The sequence below is a fragment of the Ischnura elegans genome, chromosome 1, assembly GCF_921293095.1.
Source record: "Ischnura elegans chromosome 1, ioIscEleg1.1, whole genome shotgun sequence".
NCBI classification, from domain to species: Eukaryota; Metazoa; Arthropoda; class Insecta; order Odonata; family Coenagrionidae; genus Ischnura; species Ischnura elegans.
In genome coordinates this window covers 161,401,603-161,427,250 of record NC_060246.1, presented here as the reverse complement: position 1 = coordinate 161,427,250, position 25,648 = coordinate 161,401,603, and the positions used below count along the sequence as shown (strand labels likewise).

The window sequence follows — 25,648 nt, the reverse complement described above, 5'->3', positions numbered from 1 at the left end:
CTAAATAAAAGTATTTATGCGATAAAACGTTTTTTTTCATAATTGACATTGAAGTGGGTTTAAAAACTGCCCCCACAGGCAAGCGAGTTCCTTGAACGGTTTCCGAGATGAGCGGGTTTGCTTCGCTCGTTGCCCACTTAGCGTATTTTTATCACCAGGTGAGCGGGTTCGATACAATGGGCTATCTACAAGCGCTTATGCTTGGTAGATATCGGCAAATCAATCCTGCCGCGTGAACGATACTGTAATTCATATTTTGCCACGGAAACGGTTCCCTCTGGACCAGGAATACATACTGTCTTAGTCTTACAAAAAGAGCCACAGAAAAAAGAAACGTTTTCGCACTACCATTTGATAATGGGTACTGTCGAACTAATCTATGATATTTACTGAAAAAATTTAACACCTTTCAAAATTACTAATTTTTACCCACACCTCAAAATCGGATAAAGCTATAAGGGCCTTTCTCCCTACACAATCTTGTCTCACCCCTCACGTGCATCAGTCCTCTTGATTCCATTTCTCACTACTTTCACATCCAATGAAGCTCACATACATACAGCAGTGGCATGATACATTGGTTAGTCCACTGTTCCCAACAAAATAAAGCCGCGTATTTCCACTAGCTTTTCGTCCTACTTTTTCCCTGTTACTCCAAAAGACTCCTCAATCATCTCATCACCGGCAACCACACCCTCCAGCTTTCAATCGAATAAACGGCGAAAGAGAGCGACGGTGGACTGAAAAGATAAAACTGAAACAACACGGAACAAATGATTTAAAAACATAAATAAATAAACAATGCGTAAACCGAAGCGACCGCTTTACGGAGCATTTATGTAGACGAGTAAACACGGACAAAGACAAATTCTCAGTTATATACGCCAGGTTAGAAGTCAAGAAATCCAAACCAAACCAAATGAATTTTCTTCTTTCATGATATGCTTATGCAAGTAAGGAGAATAAAAAGTTTGTATTTTAATTATACATTTCAATTACATGTATTTATATTATATTATATATATTTAAATATGTATTATTATATTTAATTATATATAATATTTAATTAAAGTTTGAATTAATTGCCGTCAGCGATTAAGAGACGGACTACTTTCGATAAGCTCTATTTTGGCAAAAGATTCACATTTTTGTATAATTATCCCTTGATTACACGATAAAAATATCGGATATGTGACTGATAGAGGCCAAATTACATTTCCTTTCTTTCATTAAAATTCCGAAATAAAATTGGAACTTTACAACTTGACTAAATTTAACTTAAAATAAAGACACTTCGGGCAAATATAAATGTCAATAAACAACATATATTTTGCAGACAGCAAACAAATGCAGCACATTAAACGGTCTGCAACCTTTTACGCATGAGATGAGCAACATCTGGTTTTTTTCGCATTCATTGCGATTAACTGTCGCTTTTCACGCTTATAAACATCAAACATATGAATTTTATATGAAATATATCAGTTTAGAAGTTATGAGTGTCAAAGTTACAAAAAAGGTGTAGCTGACCCTTCTCGTTAAGATATATAAAAAGGAATTTCCAGCAAAACTTCCAATCATATGCTTGACTTTGATCCTCCAAACACTAATGTGGTTAAAAAGCAAATGAAAAATTTCTTGAACCACATAAAAATTTGTTGAAATTGATTTCAAGCACTCAAGACGTTTAAAAATTCCTCGGGAGAATAATTACTCGCCTCCGTTCGGAATTGACTCGATAATTCTAGAATTTGCGCCGAAAACTTTACCTGGCTAGATTCCTGAATAAGAAAGGCGAGCCTGAGGGGGTATATTGCTTTCGAAATACGCTATCGATTACTATTTCTCTCGGTAGCAATAATGAAGTAAAGCTCTTTGGTCATATCCTATTTGGCTACACCGAGTAAAAGAATCATTTTTAATTTTTTTTGCCGGCACATATGGCACTTTCCTCGTAACCAGTAATGCCTTCCGCTCCGCTTCGCACGTTTTCTCCCTTCCATTTACATGTGACCCTGATTCTGCATTCCGCATTTTCCTGCCCCATATTTCCCCTCTTGTCACCAAACCCTTCCAATTCCGACGCTTTTTCCGACTCATCGTCTCAAAGGTTCCCGTCCCAGTTTATTTTCCGATTCAAAGCGAGCGTTTTTTTTTTCTATTTCAACGAAAACTGAACTTGCTCTCCACTTCCTCTCACTCCGCCATTCTTTTCCTCCTCATTATCGGATTTCGTATTTTTTTTTTCACCGCCACAAACGCAGGCTGCACAAATTTCTAAAGTAATTTTCCATTCACATGGTTTATTCGTAATACACGGAAAAAAATGCAACGGCATCGAAAAAATATTTTTATACATTCTGAATCAAAATTTAAAACTTTTTTTTCCCCAGAATAATTCTTAATATTTTCAAATAAATTCATAAATAATCTCAATTCTCTTTTATAAGTTCTCCTAATCAGCGATGCTGGCAAGGATATACTTACCCTTGTAAATCGAGTCAAAATCGATAAATATTCGGAAAAATTGTAGAAATTTAAGAGAGAAAGACAAATACGTGATAGTGATAAAATTTACTAAAAAATAGCTCTCCTCCAATGGACACTTTTAATCGAGCGGAGACCTTTGACCGCCATACTAACAAGGGGGAGAAAATATCTGATGGGGGTAGAGGATGTCGTATTCATAGCTTGAAAATTGATTGCATGTATTGGTCCTACGATATCAGTACAATACAAGTAACCCATTTATGCATCTATGAAATAGAACAGTAAGGAATACGCGGAAATTTGTTTCAAGTTTACACACTAAATATGCTGAAATATTAGTAAAAAAGTGTCGAATCGTTCTTCGGTAAATGCTAATTTATAGCTTTGTGTTTTATAAATACAGTTTTGTAGTGACTCCATTAAAAAAAAAAAAACAAGCCCAGTATCAGATAAAATTTCATGATATTTTCCTAAGGCCATGGTGAGCAACGAAAAAGTCCTAGTATAAGTCTGTTATGGTAAAAATCAAAAGTTTTATAAGTAAGGCCGACAATGAGAAAAAAGATACATTCGCTTCCAAGGACGCATTGAGAACTCCAAGTGACTTGGTGAAAATGTAAATCACCTAAAAAGGATATTGGGATAGCGTTAGCGTTAGCGATTGGGTTACAAAGGTTTAATTTTTTTTTAAATTTTATTTTCTCACCATTCAGCAAATTTTAAGATCACGAATTTTTAAATCGGACCGTTTTGAAAAAAATAAGGGCCGGGCAACTATTGCATGCTGGTGATTGGCCAATCCTACGTTAAACTCGCTAGGGTTCAAAGCTATAGCATGCTGGAGAGAGTTCGCCCCTGCAAAAATAAACCCTAAAGGGTAGCTCGCAGGGTGCCATGTAGATGCGGGAGAGAGTGATGGAAGTCGGAATGTGGGTCGCGCGCGCCCTCGAAGGACGAGACGGAGAGAAGCAACAGTAGTCATTCGCGAAAGACCACGAGGAGAAGGGAGGGAGGGGGCGAGACACACACAGCCTCCCCCTCGCAGCAGCAAACAACCCTCACAGACAGAGCAGGGATGTGTTTGCTGCCTCGCGCGTTTCCGCGAACAATGGCTCTCGCAAACAGCAGAGCAGCATTTCCTGCATCGGATTCCCTCGCGCTGGGACGACTCTTGCCGACTTCCAATGACGTGCCGCGCTTCTGCTACCATGCTCCAAAGTGAGAGATTATGAAAAGCACACACACACACTCAAAAATCGACCATACAACAATAATAAAAAAGTATATATACCTTCACAGAGGCAGCAACCTTGCCACCCTCGCCCAATGACCCCAAAATCCACTCCCTCTTCACCGTGACCACTTCATTTGCAACAAATTTGCTGTCATATATTCCTTTTTCTCGTTCACTAGTTTTATTTTTTAATCGGTTATGGTAGAGCTTGAAAAAAGATAGGAATCGTATTTTTTCGACTTGGATCCACCGCCTCAATCTCGAGGTATTCTCGAAATAATATCACCGCCATCAACCCCTTCGTGTATAAAATGGTGACACGAGGAATTCATGTCCAAACGGTTACCGCTCTTCTGCTATTCTTCATCCATGCGCACCGTGTCGGGTTGTTCGTTGTAGTTCAGACCTTGCAAGCGATTCCTTGCCTAGGTGAGCGGTTCTGCGTGAAAGGGTTTATGAACCGGAACTGTAATTACGGGGCCGAGTCATAAAAAGCGGGCAGCGACTTTCGGTTTTTAATTATTTAAACTTACGTATTATACCATCAAATCTGACTCATGCCCTCTCTGAAGGCTGCACAGTAGTTATCTTTAAATGCACCCTCGGCCCACTGCGATATCCATTTCGCCATGGAGGGAGAAGTCTCTGAGTTGTATCTCGTATCGTTTCCGTTCAATCTGTACCGAAGACATGGTAAATGAAACAAACTTGGTAAATTCCTTACGTCATCAAAAAATACCTCGATCAATCACGAGTTAATATCAAGTAAGGGGGGCAACTAAAAATATATTTCTCACAAGGCTTATATACATGTAAATATTTCCATAAGACGTGAGGAGAAGGCTTAAGTCGAGGGGGAGGGAGAAGGAGTATAGGATAGCAGCGAGGGGGTGGTGGGGGAAGGAAGTTTGATTCCATCAAGGACAATTTTTTGTCAGTTCTCCTCCTTGAAAATGACTCTTGTTCGTCAAAATCGAACAGGAAATATACAAACGTGAGAAAAATCTCTTTTCATTAGCCATGTTTCAGGCTCGTAACGCCCAACTCCCTGCACAGATGCTACATATGGTTGGTGTTTCTCAATGGGAACGAGGCTTGCACGTTGACAGCAGCAGAGAAGTCCAGAGTGGAAGCATTCGAAATGTGGTGCTGCCGAAGTCTGTGAAGATGAAATGGATCGACCAATTAAGTAATGAGGAAGATCAGAGGAGTGGGTGAAAAAAGAAGTCTTCTAAAAACCTCAAGGAGACAGCGGGACAACTTAGTGGTCCACATTACCAGGCTGTCTGTTAAAAACAATTGTAGAAGGACAGGTGGAAGGAAAGAAGGGGCAGGGACGGCCCTAAATGAGTTAAATAGAGAATAAAGAATGTAAAAAAGAAGAAATACGTCGCTGTGAAAAGGTTAGCGAATAGGAGAGCAGAATGGAGAGCTTCTTCAAATCCATCTTAGGACTGTTGGCTTACGATGATGGTGATAGTCTCCATCCGTAAGTTTAGTTCTCTTTACTGGTTTCCGGATTAAAGCCTTCCGGTTGAAGCCTTTGTCTTGGAGCTAGTGTTCTTGCTAGAGGGATGTCGGCTCGTCTATTGGAGGAAAGAGGGGGGTAGGAGTCAGTGGCGCTCGCACCTTCATCCTCTTTTTCACACCTCCCTCCTCCCTTTCTTTCCGTGGGAGAAAAAGTCGAAGCGCCCTAAATGACGCAACAAGAGAGTGAAAATTCCTGCCTACTTTGTAGATGCTCCGTTGACTTGTATTTAGAATGATTAACACTAATACCGCGGGGCGTAGCAACACACCTAAAACCGCTGATCTGAGAGGAATATCGAATGTTATCTTTGGTTATGTTGGTTTCTTATAATTTTTTTATTGCCTAGATAGAAAGATTATTACTCCTGGAGTACGAATTTCACGCTTTCAGATTTTTAAATGACGATATCTATTTTTGCGATTAAATGAAAAGTGAAAATTTTTACGCGAGCGAAAACGCGACGGCTAAGCATGAATGCTGGGAAAACCCCGTGTGACGTCATTCTGGTTTCCGCTGCCGCCCTGTGAGGTGACCTTGAGGCGAGTCTTGAGCGTTGATACGCCGCAGGATGCTAGCAATTTGCAGAGTACCCTGCTAGCTGTTAGCGCTTGGCTTAAATAAGGATTATTATTCCCCTATCAAACGAAGGAAACTTTCCGACCTTAGGCAGTTTTAATAGGTGATTATTAAGACATGTTTCCCTGAGTTCTGTGCCTCGTGCATGCATTGGTAATCTCAGACGATGTAAAACTCCTATCACGTGGAGTGGAGTGGCATAGCATGGGCGCCAATCTGGCCTTTTTCAAATGCGGTTAAAATTGACCATTGCCATTCGCCTACACTGGGATTTCTAAAACCAAATAATTTGTATATTATGAATACACTAATGGTGGGTAACGAATCGCAATCAATGCCTTTCGTTTTCTTTGATGAAGGAAACTACCCTTATTTCTCGCAATAACGCAGATGCTACGAATTAGGAAGCGCATTAAATTCGTTCTATTAATACACTTTAGATAATTAAGAGAATTGGTCATCTATAATTCTAATTGAAGTAAAGTCTTGTGATTTTCCACCTGAAATTCGTGGAAAATTGTAAATATAAATATCAATGTGGAATAATTCCACTGCTTCACACTTTAATCTTCAAATTTTTTTTAGAGTTCTTATTTGCTAGATGGTTAATATTTGCATCAATAACATTTACCTCCAAAACTTTTCACAAAACTTTTGAAAAATAACTCTTTTCGTCCAGTTTTCGAATAATTTTTTTTGCACATGCACTACTTAACATTCACTAACAACTTAACATAGGATATTATTTTACAGAGGTAAATTTCGTTAGGTAATAATCCATTGGTAAAGCAGTCTAAAAGTCACCTTGTCTTTTATGCTAAGTAAAATATTGGAGGAGAGAAAATGCATAGAATTTTCAAATGGGGAAATATAATCCGGTCCTAGAATTTAGTGCAAAATGGAAATTAAGAAACCGAAATCGAATGTACTACTCCTCATCCATCATTTCATTCTGCTAGAAAACTTAATATCATCCGATTGTTTGTAAGTTTTATTCAGAAGCGTAGTTATCAAAGACTGCTTAGGTATGTAAACAGGATATCTAGGATTTTCGTCTGGATGAATGATGAAATAAATTTCAGACACGAAAAAACTGTCTTAAAATGTCTGTCTAAAAGCGGTTAAAAATGTATTCATTTTACGTAACGAGGAAACATCTTGGAGACGTTAAGAATTAGTGTTGCTACTTGTGGAAGGCATGGGGATGTCTTTTTCGTACGAAGAGCTACGCTGATTTTGATAGTGTTTAATTTGATTTAATGGAGATTTTTTTCGATCACATCGGGCATGATCTGCCTTATCAAGTTAAAAAAAATATTTTTGCATTAAAAGAATTTAAAAAATGCCTTCTCAACTTAAAAAGAAGTGTCAGTGCTGCTCCGCCAGTCGTTTTTCGTATTAAGTTTTAAAATATTATGGTATCATATTGTAATTTAAACTTAAACCTAAAAAACTCTTAATTTGCAATATGTTAGGATTCCACCGGATTAATTCTGAATCAACTCCATATTCCTATTTGATACTATTATCTTGAAGTTACGAAATCGTGCGTAGTAGACTCATATTTTCAATTCGAAAATTGTACCTCATCATTTACTCCGAGGAAAAACTTTCGTACTAGAGAAGCCGGTAATTGCTGGCAAAGGATTAAACCATAAACCCTGAAATTTGGAATGACTGCTGATATTCTGAACAAGCAACATGGTACGAAAAGATACCTATAAAGCGATATTAATTCGCCCATTTAACAACAAAAACTACCATTCCCTACTTATATTAAACGTCTCTAAACGACGAAAATGAGTATGAAATTGAATAAAATAAATAAATATTTTATTGAGATAAACAAAAAACATCAACAGTTACATTGAAAAAAAAAGAAGTTCAAGTATGTATCAACGGGATGAAGAGAAACTACGAGACATACAGGGGAGATGACTGAGGAGTTTGCACGCTTGTATTGCATTTATGAAGTTACCTCAGGCTTACAAAAAAAATAAAATCTTATATTACCCTTTTTCTGCATATTCGGAATTAAGGTAGGCTCTCTCCGTGTTTGCAGGGCGTGTTCCTTTATTTCCATCAAGCAACTTTATTGCGTTGGGAAGGTGTGCGCTTACAACAGGGATTTTTCCCTCCCCCGGGGAGGTGGCGGGGGTGCAGAGAGGGAGTCAGTCGGCGGCACGCGCGGCCTCTGCACTACTCCAATGAATCTCCACCCATCACCCACTCACTCACCCCCCTATCATCCCGGGGGAAAGCGAGTCGGGGGATGAGGGAGGCAGCGAGTGACAAAAGACAATCTGCACTATGTCTATACGTGTCTCGCTCGCTCGCTCGCTCTCCCAAGGCAGTGGCAGCCGGGGGAGCACGACAATAAAAAGCGAGGGTTGAAAGGGGGAATAGGCGTGGAATGACGCTCGGCGACACGAGATCCGACGCCCCACTGCTGCTTGCTGCAGCTGATGCTGCTTCCCCCGTGTCGATGTGCCCTCCGCAATTCCCACAATGCCTCCTGCAGACATTGAAAACCTCAGTAAAATTTATTTTTACTTAATCAATCAAAATTAATGGTAACTAGGTGTGGTAATACCTTAGTAACATAATATCAATAAATATGTGAAATCGTTTAAATTTGTAAAAAGTTAAGGTATGTCAAAATTTAATTAAAAAATTATGTCATTGTAAAAAAGACGCTATCGTAACATTTATTTATGTAAAAAATATATCTTTGTTATCTCTGTATTCTATATTGTAACGTTTTTAAATATCCACTACTACCTTATCAAATAATTTCAGTACAATGCAAAAACAAGCTCTATATTTTGAAACTTGGGAGCAAAAAGCAACATCAAAAAGCCACCATGACTATCACAATCCCATTTATATTATCCGTACTACCACTCACTGAACCACCGCCATGAACTGCACCAGTGTGGATCTTGAGTTCTGCCGTATTCCTTTCCTCCCGTTCTCTTCTCCTCTCGTAGGCGCCTCCTTTTCTCTGCGTTCTCTTCTTCTCCCTGCCGATCTTGAATTCTGCCGTATCTCTTCCTCCGCTCTCTCTATACACCGCTACTTTAGTCTTTCTCCTGATCTTTCTTTATAACACGTCTACCTCCTCCTTCTCTCCATACACGACTCCCCCTTTTCCGTTCACAACAATCTCCCCGTCCCTCACTACCATTGTTAGTTTTAAATTATTTACAAACAACATGGTGGCTTGTTTACATTATGTTACAATATTGTTCTTATGTTTTTCTTTTATAGTCCTGATGATAGTTTAAAATAAACAGAAACGTTGGCTAAAACTTTATTGCTTAACATACGTTGACCTACACTCCAAGAACTATTTTAACATGAATTAAACGAGGTCAAGATAAGGAAAAAAAATAAGTGTCTCCTACATGCTCCCAATCGCAAAGCAGACGCAATCTATATCACCTCAAGTTCAAAATCGAAGAAAGCTGTAATTATTCCTAAACCAGGGTTGTACTCCGGTTTTTATGTCGCTAACATTAATTTTAGCTTCCTATATTAAACCTAAGATTGGGAATTCATCGGAATTCAACGGGTATTGAGCGCCATAGCGTAGCTTTCATATCACTAAAGCACTGATTTACTATTCACATTAGGTTTTGGGAAAAGCATTTTCGCAACTACACATGCCTTGAAGCCATACGTACTACTTTTCACTTCAGAAAGAATTTGCTACGGAAATGGAAGGTAAATAGATTAACCCGGATTTATAATTAAATAATGAGAAGTAAAGGAAGAATATAATTACTAAAAATTGAAGAATTCAATTAATTGCATCATTCCTTCTTCCGCACTACGGTAAAGAATAATAAACCCATAACTTTGGTGTAAGTAACGTACAAAATCAAAAGAAAAAGCAACTGCATAAGGTTTGTTATTTATGGTGCCTTGTCGCCATAGTTTCATGCTTCGTTTTTCTTATAATAGAATGGGTATTATTGATGAAAGAAATTGAACTATGTGGTAAGCGATGCGTTTTATGCAAACAATCTTGAAAACATCAAATAGGAACTTGAGAGTTGGAAGGTGACTTTTCTTGCGTACGGACAAGTATAAAACCAGTGACAAAGCAATGGTGATAAAAACCAAGCCACTACGGATGCAAAGGTAGCTAGGATGCAGGATGTTTGTTTGATTCCTGTCCTTTGTTTGATTGCTACACACGATGCCACTTGACCAGCCTCAAATCCACGGATAGTCACTATTATAGCCGGATATGGGGAAGGGCAAGGTTATTACGGCTTTAGCAAACATAAATTATACTAAAAAAACCTTTACATCATGTGCACTTTATACATAAAGTAAAATGTAACGCGTTGCGCTTGGGAGACTTTTAATAACTTTCACTGAACTCCGTCTTAAATTCTGAAGACTCACATGTTTAGCACCGATTGAAGTTCCTAAAACTTTAAGTTAATAAGGCACAATAAATTCACACCACGAGTCTCATTATTCAATCAACCGCGGCTGATGAAGAAAAAAATACGAAAACAATAAATGGCAAAAAAACCCTCAGCAAAAAGTTTAGTTCTATTTAAATTATAGTTATAGGAAAAAAATAATATATTATCAAAAACATGCATTAAATGTTTTTGCCAAAATAAATCAGATTCTAAGCAGTTAATAAAAATTGTCAATTTACGTTATCCGTACCTATGTGCAAAATCAATGTTATCATCTCTATAGCACTGCTTATATCCAATTAAATTCGCAATTTTAAAATATAAGCTTTCAATGGCTCACGCGTGATAAAATAAAGAAAATCTATAAATAATTTGAATTAAGTACATATCTACTCATTAAAATACCCATTTAGTAACTGATAAAAGAGCGTTTTAATAAGTGATCCAATGGCTTGATTCTAATGAATCACTAATCAATGTTAGGCTTGAAAATGTAATAAGCCTTTATTTTTATGATAATAGAAGGTCAAGAAAATAAATGAAAAATAGGTTAAATTTTAAATTAAATTAGGAAAATACATTTTTAAATATAAATTCGATGAATGAGAGCAGTTTTTAATAATAGGCATTAAGATGACTCACAAAAAGTTTCCGGCGGAAATAGTTATGTTATTTCTCAGTGCCACATTTTGACAGCCCGATGATGAATTCAAAGTGACACCCCGATACTTCGATAAAGGAAAAAAATTGAATGACGTCATACAAAATAATGGAAATTCATCTCACTTAAAAAAAAACTCAAAAATAAAAGATGGGTAACGGAACTCGTTACTTTTCAGACACATTTCAGCGAGTTAAAAATCAAGGGAATAAAAAATCCACTGTTAAATGGTTATCTATTGTAATATGATGATGTTGGAAGGTGATCTTGAATTATAATTCACATGAATTGCGACTATTTTCATTTTAAAATTTTATTTGATGGCTCAAACTAAAGGCTGATGTCAACACGTTGCGAATGCATGACCAAAATTATCGTCATTTAGTCGCGTTAAACTTTAAAGCGTAATATGGGTATATGTTAGTACATTTTCAGTAGTAGTACGCATGTATTATGAATAGGCATATCCTAATGTTTGACTAGGTAAAATTTTTATTTTAAACATCAGATTTTAGTCATGTTAAAACCAAGGTCAATTTGCTCAAATTGGCATATATTTTCAATGTTAAAATATTTTTTGGAGTGTAGGTCAACGTATGTTATGCAAAAAAGTTATAGCCAACGTTTATGTTCATTTTAAACCATCATCAGGGCTATGAAAGAAAAAACATAAGAACAATATAAAATATAAACATAACAAAGATATACAATATTTTTACTTAAATAAATGTGACGATAGCGTTTTCTTACAATAATATAATTTAAAATATGTATTTTTTTAAATTTATTTTAAATTATAAAAATTTTAATTTACATTTAAATAAGTGGGAAAAGTAATTATATTTTCAACGTCAGCACCTCACACCTCTCAGTCAAACGTCCGTCATATGATGACTTTATGATCCCACGGACAAAGTTTAACCCCACGGAGAAAGTCTTTAATCAGCAAATAATTATGTTTCAGGTTTATAAGGAAAGCAAAGCCGTATTCGTGGCTTATGTGACTAAAAATCACGTTTCTCGATGGACGAAAAGGTCATAGAGAGAGTAAACAAGAAGAATCTTACTTACTCAAAGAACCGAATAAGTTTCCAAATTATGATAGTATCAAATCCTGGGTGGTGTCGTCAATGAAAATTCATTGTGGAATATAGAAAGTGAATCATATTTCCCAATATTGTGGTTCCACTGAGGGAAGCCGGAAACCTTTTTCAGAGCTGAGAGGTGTTTTTTTTGCATAGACTCCTCCCATTGCAGAATGTTTATTTTAAGCAGTGGACTTGTGAAGGCGCAAAAAATTAGAGCGAAAAATTTCTTTGGCTTTCATACATGGACCAAAAATATCGTTCACTCACGTGGTATGCCTGAAGTGGTATTATACTGGGGACGCCTTCAATTAAATACGTGAAATAAGCCAGCGAAAAAGATAAGAGACAATTATCATCATCATCATCACTGGTCAACAATCCTAGGATTGGTTTGACGCAGCTCTCCACTCAGTTCTCCTATCAGCTAATCTTTTCAAACCTACGTATTTCTTCTCTTTCACATCCTTCTTTACTTGTTCCATATATTTTGTTCGAGGTCTTCCTTTTCCGTTCTTGCCTTCCACTAGTCCCTCAATGATTGTCTTCATCAGGCCATCATGTCTCAACATGTGGCCTATAAGGTTGTTCCGTCTTCTTGTTAAGGTTTTCATGAGGCTTCTCTTCTCTCCTACCCTTCTTAGGACTTCCTCGTTACTAACTCGGTCGTTCCATTTGATTTTCATCATTCTTCTGTAGCACCACATCTCGAAGGCCTCTATCCTTGCTTTCTCCGCTGCAGTCATTGTCCATGCCTCACTTCCGTATAGGAGCATACTCCAGATGTAGGTTCTTATAAATTGTTTCTTTACTTCCATATTTAAGTTTCTCGCAGTAAGCAGGTCTCTCTTTTGGTGGAATGCTCTCTTCGCCTGAGCTATTTTGCTGATAATTTGTTTCTTACTTCTACCATCACTAGTTATCTTGCTTCCCAAATAACCAAATTCATCCACCTCTATCAGTATAATAGACAAAGCTAAAGGCCTTCATAAATAGAGCTAAATCGAGGAAATTCCAATTGAAAATAACCCAAACATTCAATTATCATGTACGCAATGTTTCATCTATGATTCCGTTATTGAAACGGTATATAGCGTACCCAATGCTTCCAATAAAGTGATGCGATGAAAGCGATTGTAACCATGGCAAATGACTTGCTAGTAGTAGGTTTGTGTTGGATAGAACACCTGAATAGAGGAGGTCACAAATACACGGTGAAATGAGTGATAAATGAAATAACATCTGATTTCTAAGTAAGTTTCTTTTGAAAGCTAACTTAGATCTGAAAGCTAAAATTATGCAGAAACAAATAATAAGATCACAAAATTGACATATTATACGGACATTTTTTAGTTAAATTCCAATATGAAATGACTCTTATTTGACCATAAATTTGCTTCTGCTCACCAAGGACGGAAGTTCCAACGAAATGCATGTCCCTTCATATTTTCCGTTTCATCTTATTTATTTGGATTAATTAATTTTTCCCTCTATTCCTGAGCTAGTTGCATCAATGTTTTGGCAATGAAATTGTCATTCACGTACCTTCCAAGATGCTACGAATGCACGAAGAAACCAAGATTTGCAAATGAGCAAACAAAACTTCATTTCGGAAATTGCAATGGCTAAGTGAAAAATTCGAGTTATGGCATATGTAAGTTTCATTAGACATTATATGTTTTATTCCTCCACTCATAATAGGAGTGCATCCTTATTTAAAATCGTCAATTCACTTTCTATCTCTTGCATGAGAAATTTTTCTTAAGAATGCGATTAGTAAAACGATAGCAGTTCACATCGAAACCGATGAAAGGGATGATCCTGCAGAGGATATATATGGCCTACACTTAAAGATGGAACGGCTCAACATATGACCCAGTCATAAAATGAATTATGATGACATATTTGGACAGAGTTGTAGCTTCCATATTTTTTCTAAGCATAAATATGCTGAGAAGGGCAAATGTTCGCAGGAAAGGTGAGAAAATGCTAAAAAAAACGAGTTTCAAAGAAAAAAGTGATTTATGAAACACGCATCAATAAAATTCTTGCGCATAAGAGAAAGGAGTGTATCCGTAAAGGAAACAACGCTGTTGTAATATGATGTATAGTAATAGTAAGTATTTGAGAGCAAATCGTAGTCAAAAATAGATGCATTTGCAGCATACAAATTCTGAGAACATAATTAAAAGCCATGGCAACTAAAAAAATAGATTAAGTACCACCGATTAGTATCAAACAACCCCTCAACTCCCTTATTATGTCCCTCTTAATGAGTCATTCACTAAGGCTCAAAAGCATGTATAGAAAAAAGCATGTGGAAAAGTGTGTGATCACATGGCCTCAAATGGTCGTTAGATCATTAGGCAATGGAAACGTCCATTTTGTCGCAGCCATACTCTCAAGTCACCAAAAGCCTCCAAAAAAATTAAATACAATCGTTTTTATATGGTTTTAGGTCACCGAAAGTGAATTAACATTTTTAAAAGAATTAAAAAAAATAATTCTTTAAGTTCCTAAAAACAAATAAAATATATTAAAACTCTCAACACTCAAATCTTTAGGGTGTAGTTTGGAGAGAATGAATATGGCATGAATTTGTTTAATGAGGGCACAGCTGTGGTAGAAAAAATGGAAATTGCGTCATGTAAAAAAATCAAATCTATGGAAGCATTCCACCAATATTATGCAAGTACGTGGGACAAGATGGGCTAGGTATGATAATAATGAAAATATAAGCACAAAAAATAAGCGATCAAAATGTATTCGCACTTGATGAAGATTTGAAGTCAAACGAAAAGAGGGAAATTCACGCTGCGATGGATACTAATATCCTGCGCCGAGAGTTTGAATGGACAGGCCGAGCGAAGGGCTTCCGGATTTCAAAACAGCCATTTCGAAATGGCAACGATACAGGCCTCATCGCCGCTGGATGAGGGGGTTGAAAAGAGGAAAACCTCTCCATGAATAATTTGCATAAGAAAGTAGGTGAGCTGCATGAAGCGGATCGCAAATGATAAGGCAGCCAGCCTATTGTTTCGAGTGCGTGAATTTCGGGAATAATTCCGCTGCATTCATTTGTTCTCCAGTGAGAGAGAGAGAGGGAGAGAGAGAGAGTGGAAAAAAACCGTTCCCCCCACCCGCGATCCGTGTATCACCAATGGTAACAGCCCACTTCCCCTCCTCCTCCCCGTCGGAATCTTCTGAAGCGTAAAAGTTTTTAATAAAACTAGAATTGAGGACTAATTGAAGCAGTAAACAATACTATATTCAATATATTTATATATAGTGATGACAATAATCGTGTACCAAAAATTTAAGTAGTGGAAAAATATTTTAATTATATTTTCTGTTATCATATAGAAAACAGAAAAAAAAATATATATAGATAACAGAAAATATTACGCATTATAGTTTCTGAAGAAAAGCCTGTTATTTTTAATTTTAGAAACTTTATTAATATACTCCAGGGAAAAACTTCAGTAAAGTACATAAAACTATATTCAATTTAAATAACATTGTTGAACTATTCAATAATTTCAACAGATTTAGGCTTCAATTGGTGGAAGTTAGACGTATTTAAATAAATAAAAGATCGTAGCACTTTTCCACAAGATTTTTTAATGCGTACGAAGCGTTTCGGCTCACTGAGCCATCATCTGGTACAAGATCAGACTTTTACAACATCGTCGCGTCGTACGCAGTAAAAACATTTGTGGAAAAATGCTACGATCTTTTATTATTTAAATATAAAAGAAAAATATTGAATACTTACTGGGAAAAAATACAATGCTTACTAAAGAAAATTGATTTTAAATATGCTTCATGCCAAGGCAAGTTTCCTGTCAAAGATTCTGTGCAGTCTTCCTCGGAGAGATTTTCCGAAATCACGCTATAGGGTGGGAGGAAGAAATGAAAGCGTAGCCATAGAAACTGAGGATGGGAGGAGGGGGACACCCACAAGGAGCATCACAAGAGAAATCATAACTTATTAAATAAATATAGAGGAGAGAGAGATTAGGAGAGATTTCGCACTTTCACGCTATCATGGGAATAAGTATGTTAAGGAAACGGCGCGGCGTGATTGGGTTTTAAATAGAGAGGTAGGTGTATCGTAGAGTACTTTCTTTATACTCATTTTCTAAGAAAAATATACAAAACATATGAATACATTACAGGCAATACCGTTTAGTACGAGTAGATACAATCATGGAAACTGTTACTGAATAATAGCACGCAATTAACAAAACGTCTTTAAAGACAATATTAGATGTAGCAATACTCTCTTCAGTAACTTTTTGGCTATGAGTTTCTTTAACACAAATATACATATTACGGAAAGAGCGAGCTCTAGAAAATTCTACGTATCTACAACTGTTGGTGCGAAAAAGCGGGTTCCGGCAAGTACAATTCGGCTCGCTAAAGGGTCTGACCCTGAGCTAACGTATGTCATTGCAAAGACTACACTGATTGGGAATATTTTTGTCGTAATTTCAAAAGGCATGATCTGTCCTTTGAAGTTTAGAATAAAAATAAATGTGGAGTCGATGTACCTCGAGCAAGTGCTACACATGGAAAAATCGAAACTTTTTATTCGAATTAACGGGTAAATTTGAGATTGACATATTATTTTTCGCCAGAAGCCTTCAACGTTCAAAATGATAACTCATTTATCACAGTGGGGGCAGTTTTAACGAAACATATACGTAATGACGGATAAAGAACTATTGTAATAATACATAAGTATAGTAGAGGAGACTATCTGTGAAAGGGGTGAACATTCCAGAGCGTTACTCATGCCTTGATCCTGACACGAACTTTATTTAAATGCCACGTTGGTATCACGACACCTTACTCGAGTCCCGAAGCTCGCTAAGTTGCACTGTACTCCAAAGTTTGTAAGTACCATGATCTAGCACGAGTGAGTTGATTTAATATTAGTTCATACAATTTAACTTAAGTTAAAATTGTGAGCATTAGTGAAAATTGGGCTTGAGTCTGAGAAATGAATTTCATTAGGTATTACATTTGATTAAAATATATCATACTTAAATAATTAAATTATTAATTATACTTAAATTTAATTTTTCACAAAAATTAACTTTCTTGAATTGAAAACGAAACTTTTATTTAAAAAAGTGATTTAATGTTCCTATTTTAAACCTTCTCCATTAATAAATTTTATCTTGCATTATGTAAATTATATTTTAATTGAGCACAGAATTATTTACTGTACCATTTTTGTATTCAATTCAATTTTTTGCAACCTCCCGGTTTATTTGTATCATCTCCTCAAATATTTCCATAACTATACATTACTGTTCTCGTCATGTAACTAGATAACAGGGTGAAGAAATTGTAGCTGAATAGTTGGAATCGTAACAGCTATGCCGGGATGCTACTCAAGAAAGAATTTCCAACAACATCCACTGAAAGAGCCGAAAGCATTCATAAGTACGAGAAGCTTTTATCTAAGACACTTCAATTATTTTCAAAAATTAATTTTCTTAAATTTAAATTCAGACCATTCTTTTGAAAAATTTATTCGTGTCACAGTTCAAAACTTTTCCATTACTGAATTTGGAGATAGATGTGCTTTTATAAGTGTTAAAATTTTTACAGGGAGAGAAAATTTTCAGTCGATATTTAAATATGTTTTTATATTAAGTAACCATTTTCTGACGCAGTAAACATTCCAACGTTCAAACAGCGCTAGATACACACTCATATTTGTAGGATAATATTTAAATATGTTTTTTATATTCATTATTTTTCTGGCTCGGTAGAAATTTTGTCGTTCAAACAGTGTTAGGTACACACGAGCTTATTGTAGGAAGCTCAGTGGTTTTGGGCATCTGTCCCGGTCGGGAGAGGTTCCACGCTCACAGATACTACCCGCTGCGGTAGGAGGCACAAGGGGGGGTGGAGGTTTAAAATGAGGATGAAAGCCCCCCCCCACCCCCGATTTTCCGTTGGTGGCGGTTCGTGGAGTGGCCCTGTTCGTGGAGAGTGCCTTGACGAGAGGAGAGAGACGAAGGTTTAATATCCACAAGAGGAGCAGGAGCGGAAATAATATGCATTCCATTTCATCCGGAACTAGTCGGCATTGTAATTCCGAAAGTTTGGAACGAGGAGTCCTTGTGGCACACACACACACACACACATAATGCCCCCCCTCTCTCTCCAGGCCGGAAACCGCGAATACACTTCCCGACCCCCCTCCCACCCCCAACCAACACACACACACTAGCTTGAAAAAGGATGCATCCACGCCTCTCATCCATCGGAAAACTTCCTCCTCCCAACACAGACCCACAACTGGGCTCTCAATTCCAATATTTCTGGAGAGAGAAAGAGAGAGAGAGAGAGGGACCATGGCACTCTTCTCCACCTCTTAAGCCGGCCATGTAGGTATTGCGGAATGGATATCGATTATACCTGCCAAATCTCATGCGGAAAGAGAATACATATTTGGTTGTGGAGTACAAAGCTATGATCGTCGAAGAATGGAAGGCTGTCCAATTCAGGCGGTGAAGTTCACATACAAGGTTCACATACAAGGTCAGCGCTAAATGGCAGGTACGTCGTATTCACTGCATTAAAAAAATACCAATTCCGAAAAGGACTCCAAGCTCTAACCGTCAATGGATAACCTGACTTCTACGCCTATTGCGTAATTAATTTGAATGTAGAGAGGATAGCAATTTTAAAGAAGTTATCCGAGTCGGGATGGGAATTTATGCCAGAAATATTTTTTGCAGCTTATGATCCATAATCGAAGAGTTATTCAGATTATGGTCAATGCTTTCCATGAAATGCATCGTACTTCTATGCAACAAATGACAACAACACCAAGATTGAATGAAGAAAACTCTTTGCAAACATGACCAGTAAACATACTGTAAAACAGAATCCAATTTCCACATGATACCACGATAATCTACTATTGTTTCGAAGGTATGGACTGATGTCAATGTTTAGGGTGTTAAGGTCATTTCAGTGTTAACACAATGCTGAAACTATAATTTACCCTGAAAAATACTAATAAAATCAACCGATTTCGGCATTACTTGGTGGTTACGAAAGAGTACTAATAGTAGAAGGAAAGCAAACACAAAGTATCTCTCCAAGTACATTTTTTTTCAGTTTCGGAACATTACTTTGCCATTGCTTTTACTCTTCCATGAGAAATATTAATATCCTTTAAATATTAATCAAGGACGGAAATATTATAAACCCTCTCACTTTGTAGGAAATTTAGTAATTAATAATCGCGTCAAGATTAGATAAAGAAAACGGATTTTCAGATGCGATATTCAAATGCATAAAATCCTTGTGTATTTAAATTTGAAGAGTTTATAGGAGTTTTTCTTGGAGTATCATTGAAAATATTACGTCGTATCCTAAAAGTTGGTATATTACGTTCCCATGTCTTCGGTAGCTCAAAGCTAATTTCTTGTCAGTTGGAATCTTTCAATGATAGCCTGAACTAGTTACTAACGCTATTTGAAAATCAACTCAGTATAGTTGAATTAGTGCCAGGCACCCCTCATTCCCAGATATGCAGCCACGAAATAATAACTCTAGATTTAAAAAGTATCGGATACTTAATAATAAAAAAATAACATATACCTGCAAGCCGCTTTGCAATACATTCAATTCCTGGATACAGTGCGTTTAAGATACTTGCGTTGTCAACTGGGCTAAAAACAGGCCGCCACATTGTCAACTCTTAAAGCCTCTATACACGGTGAATAATCACGCACATGATCATGCTGAATGATTATGAGAATGAAATCATTCGCCGCGAATAGTGGCATTTAAAGACGCATTATTTCCATTTTTCAAGGAAAGTGATATTCGATGTGTATCGTATACAAAAAAAGGAAAGCCAATATGACACAAGCTCTGACATCGGCGATGTAATTTGGCGTCTAAACGTCACCTCCTAATAGTTTACCTGAGGTGATATTTAATGGTTTTAGTATATATTCCTCTTATATATTAAGAACCAAGACTTCCCCAAAACTTTCCCATAGATGTTAAACACGTCGCAATTTCCAATAGTACCGAAATAATCCTCCGAAAATACTAAAGTCAAAGGCTAGGCATTAAAATAATTATGAATACACTTACTATTGAACATAAAATTAAGCGCGTTGACACTGCGAAATCTTCCTTAAACGGTAATATACCTCCGCGAATTTAGAGAAGGTATTTTTTTTAGAAATACACTATTGACTCACTGTAAAATTGGAGCTATTCGTGGTTGTTGGATCATGATTGATGAGAACTCTGTCGGCTATCCTGAACTTAGTTGATAGAGTATAGACCACATTGCTTAGGAGAAGGAGCCTTTACGTCCATTTACTGCAGCTTACTGCACTTACTTAGCTGAACTTCGAACTTTTCGTAAATATACTCAATGAGGATGGAGGACTTTTGAGACCACCCAAGATGCCGAGAGCGGATTCCTGGAATCAGGCGGCCTCCACCCCCATTAGTGACCTCCCTTCGCCACTGAAACGTCTGCTTCCCTGGCACTCAAATTCCTCTTTTTTTCCCGCAACGTGAGGCCTGCTGCCACGATCGGAATGCCTCATGAAGGTCGGCGCATCTCCAGGACGCTTGGGCAGTCGGTTTGCGTGAATAATTCAATCCTGCCAGTGTTACCTAAGGAAAATTGCGCCCTTGGCTCTAGTCTGCGAAGACGGGAGGAGGATTTTGGGTACAAACGAGGGTCGTTGGGCCTATCATCTGACCGTAAACTGTGGCCCGCGAGCATTCAGGGTAAAAACCCTATTCCGAACAAAAATATACTATATTATCCTTGGAAAAACAATGGGTGGGTATAAAAATAGAATACTTTTTGTTATCTGAAGCTCCTAAATGTTTTATTTGCCTCAAGAAATGACACATTTTTGTTGATTTGAAAAAATACAATTGTTATCGCTTTTAGTGTTCATGAGAAACATTTCAAAGCTAAACAATCGATCTAATATTTGTATCGTATAGTCATAAGCGACCTTCCAATTTCAAACAATGAACATTATTTTTTATCGTATAGCTTTCATATGACGTAGTTCATTTTAAGAGGCTGAAATCGAACCCTTGAGAATAATGGTTTGAGCATAAGCCAGACAAGAGCGTCTGAAAAATTCGATTCCAGAGGAAGGCTAATCAACAGAATAGCCTGCGAAGAAAAAAAAGTGTACTTCTTAAAATTTCCTGCAAGGGAAGTGATTTGGGCTCCTTTTTGTTTTCAGTTTGTACTCACTTGTTGTAGAGGACGATGTCAGGCCGCCATATGTGGTCGGAGGGCACGTGAAGCATTTCCACGCCGCCATACTCCCTTGGGTCCCACTGCAGCTTGTAATCATACCACGACTGAAAAAAGAAGAAAAACGATAGGACTAAAGTCAGTTGTAAAAATAAGTACAAAAGCAACTACTGCCACTCACTCTGAGATCCGACCAGAATTTTGGGCGGGAGTCGCCGGCCATAATGTCCAGCAAGGACCTGCAGGGTCCCCACTCAATCTAAATCATAAAATTCACGGTTTTTTCCAGGTTTTCACGGTCTAAATGCCTTCAAATTCACGGTTTGTAAATAATCCATTTTAATTAGAAATATTGATCACGTAACAAAAATCGGCCGCTAAACGTTAACTAAAAATTTAACTAACGCGGCTGACACCGTGAATGCGACCGCAGCAATCGAAGTGCTATCTTACCTGACGACACATATCGTTTGCATAATTCAGCTCCGGTTAAAGGTCGTGAGTGGGAAAATTGAGGTACCAGGGTGCCAGAGAAGTTAGGACGTGTCGGAATTTTCGCTGGTGTTAATGAAAACTTTGGATACCAGTCTTCCGGCTTTGGTAAAGGCTTAAGTTCAATGTGTCATCATGGCACACGGACAAATAATTACGCTTCAAAGGACATGTCCAGATAAATCCGTGGCCATGTCTGCGCGAGACTGACCTTGAAATATGATCAAAATATCCATTTTTCTTTTAATCTGTCAATCGTAGTTCTGCGATCATGAAATACCGATTGAGAGATTTTTAAGGCTTTATGACGAAATTCACGGCTTTTTCCAGGTTTTTGATGTGATCCAGATGTGGGGAAGTTCCTCTTCCTGGGTCGCCTCGCGCGTGATGGAATTTTATTCGGGGATTCTCAAAGGCACCGCCCGGGATCCGAACTCGGTGCCCTCAAACCAGTAGCCTAGCCCTCCACCCACAGCTCAAAATAAATTGCAGTTCTTCACTGATGTGATATGTATGAGGAAAATGTGCTCTTCCTTATTTTCACTAAAGTTAGCATAGCAATTTCAGCAAGAATTTGAATTGAAGCATAAAATCAGCTTTCGATTAACAAAGGTCACAGCTGTAAATGGCTTTCCCCAGAAAAACCCCAGAAAAGGAAAATCCCTAAATGCCAGTGTAAAATAGCCCCAGTAAAAATTAGCTAGGGCAAGAGTAAATAGCTGTCTTAGTCTCGGCTTTTGCAGCTAAAAGTATTCTCCGATCCCTTTGGTATTTGCCTAAGTCAGCCAAAACCCAGTTCCAAATATTTAATTTCCTATATTTTCATTTCTAATTTCTTTGTAAAAATTGATATTTCCTCTGATAGGGAAGTGAGGGACAGCTATTAAAAAGAGTAATCTTGGAGAAATAAACTCAAAAAGTTAACGAATTTTGATAAATTTTTCAGGAACGATTTTACCCTTTCATATGCAAAAACTTGCTTTTAACGTCTGAGTATTAGTAAAACCCACCTAGTAACACATTTTTCATTGCGCAATACAGGGACACGAATTTCTAAAGAAATAACGGTCGCTTTCTTCACCAGTAGAGGTGTCCATCTTGAGGCACAAAGGGATATCAAGTAAAAAATTATCCCGCCAGGTGACATACTGGTAAACACGTTATTACATTGCATATTTTTTCCAAGTTACTGGTACTGAGCTGTAATCGTGCGGGTGTTGGCATAGTATTCTGGAAAATAATCAAGAAAATCGTTGTAAATACCAGTTATCATAACATAAAACGACTTTAACCGCAACCTTATAATATTCCAGCAAGGAGACCACGGCCAAAAAATTATTGGACACTCTGCGTATTTAACCCTCCGACTCCACCTGGGGTCTTTTTTGACCCCAAGGCTGATGAAATGCCTGTAATTTTTTACTCAATTCAGATTATCTTGCCATGTTACAGTTATGCCTCCCCGCATGTTTTGTCTTTAAATTCATGCCATTTTTTAATTAAAATTTTGAGTTATTCACGGATGGGATTATTTTTCCTGAGTGGGGTCAAATTTGACCCCAGGTGGAGACTGTGTAGGTGTTAAATTTTGAAATGTATATCTGTGGAAACATAATTGATAAAACATGTTGAAAGGTAGGTAATCTTTATGTAGGTCTTCATGGTGGGATGAAGATTCAGATGCAAAGTTTCCAGGTTATACACCGCGTGTGTCTTTCTTCATATACAACAGTTTCGCCGGCATTGCTACTAGCATCTTTAGGTCACTGGAGTGCAGAATGGAGGTAGAGATCGTCTTTTATATCATTCATTCAAGGCTGGGCTCATCTCATTAGTCAATCCTTCCTAGTGTTTTCCTTTTTTTCCCTATAAAACTTTTTTCGGATTTTGTTGGAGCACTCTGTTCAACATCTAAATCTAAATGATAAACTCCTAGCCACCTCTAGGGTTTTGGGCAGGGAGTGAGTATTTTCTACTCAACGTACACTCTTTTCCATAAATTGGGTAGCTGGTTCCCGTCTTTCCTGCTGAAAATGTTCGTAGAATCCAATATCTTTTCCTCCGTTTAGAGCTATATTTTGAATATCATGTATCACAGATATTGTAACGTGGGCCCAGTGAAGATTGAGTGAAAATAGCCACCACCTGCCTGAGTTCTCTCGGAGGGTATCATGTTGATGTATTATCCTCATATTATTTCATGCCAAACACTTAGCATTTTCACTCATGAAATAATAACAGCATGGAACGCCTATGTCGAAGGCACTATCTGGCCTCTTAGACCATCGTAACCTTATGTCATCAGCAGGTGCATTGAGCGGGGGAAAAGAAAATACTCTAGGGGACAATTTGCCTCAACTGTGATTATGATTCATCACCTTTACTTTGTCACAGGATTTCCCCTTCCTCCTAATTTTCGAACTAGCCACCGCTGTCTATGCGCAACTCTCATGTCAAGGAGGTCAGGCCTTATTTTCCTTTTAGCTCTGCAGGTGCATAGTCCACATCGAAAGTGATTTTGTGGGACCAGTAAAAAAGTGTACCTTCAAAACGTTGAAATAAACATGGAGTTTCATCGGCTGAGCTGAGGATATAGTGCAGATCAGGTACTAAATGAAATTTTTCAGAACAATGACGAAGACATACAAATGGACAGTTGTGAATTGAGCAGTGATGAAGAGGAAGGAATTGAAATAGAAGAGGATGTTACAGACGTGATAGTGGAAGAAGAAAATTTGTCAGAGTTTGAGGACAGTGAAGATGAGGGACATTGCACCACCACTCCACTAAGTTCAAATCGCGTAGAAATTCCGAGGGTGATGTTACCCGCCAAGCAACGAGAGGAGCATTCAAGTATTTTTTCTTATGCAAACAATACGCTAATGGTTTCATATGTCCCAAAGCCAAGAAAGGCAGTTTTTCTAGTTTCAACTCAACACCGGTCATTTGATGTTAGTCGCGGTGAACATAAAAAAAAACTAATTTTATTTTATTATCATACAAAATCCGCGTCGACACTGTAGATCTAATGGCAAAACATTACTCAGTAAAGCGTAGGACATGGAGATGACCTCTTGTTCTATTTTTATATTATTGATATTGCAGCATTTATTACTTTTGTTATAAATTCAAAGAGGTTCAACGGGGAAACAGGAAAGGGAGCAAGGAGAAATTTTTTTATTGATTTGGCAAAGGAGTTAGTAGAACCAAAGATAAGAAGGCAATTGAAAAATCCTCAGACACGAATGCAAGCAATTAGGGAAGCAGTTAACTCTACAGGATTTGAACATTTATTCCACTGCAGCGTAGAAGGGTCACTACGTAGAAAAAAACGTAGGTGCTGTTCATTTTGTCTGAGAGAATCCGGTAGGTAATGAATCGGAGGTGTGAAAAATGTGGAGTCTTTGTTTGTAATGATCGTTCAAATATCATTATATTCTGCAGAAAATGTGAAGGATTGTAAGATAGATTAGTTGTAATTTCAATACTTAATTTTATAAAAGTAATTGTTTTTTTTTGTCTTGGACTGAAACGGAAAAATTATAAGAGAAATTTTCTGGATGAACAATAATTTGTTGAGTTTTCTAGAATAAATGTTATTGTATTTCAAAATGTTAATATTACTTGATAAAACAATAAAATTCCTTATTTATGTCTTTATCATAATTTAAAACGGTATAATTCAAAATCTCCTGAAAATTAACTGATTGTTTATAAATTTACGGTTTGGGGTCAAAAAAGACCCCAGGTGGAGTTCACGTAAGTATTGAGCAGGTGGAGGCCGAGGGTTAAAAAAATCGTGGTGAATAGCACAGCTGTACTTACAGTATTACTCACAGCAGCAAAAAGGATTTTCA

At 37.4% G+C, this 25,648-nt stretch overlaps 1 protein-coding gene across 1 annotated transcript in view; it reads right to left on the bottom strand.

Annotated features, from left to right (window-relative positions):
- The window catches only part of LOC124171649 (acetylcholine receptor subunit alpha-like), a 501,957-nt gene that overhangs the window by 136,771 nt on the left and 339,538 nt on the right, over window positions 1-25,648 (bottom strand). The window contains exon 3 of the mRNA XM_046550909.1: window positions 21,297-21,406. Within this exon, the coding sequence (XP_046406865.1) occupies window positions 21,297-21,406 (110 nt within the window). The remainder of the gene's footprint in view (window positions 1-21,296; window positions 21,407-25,648) is intronic.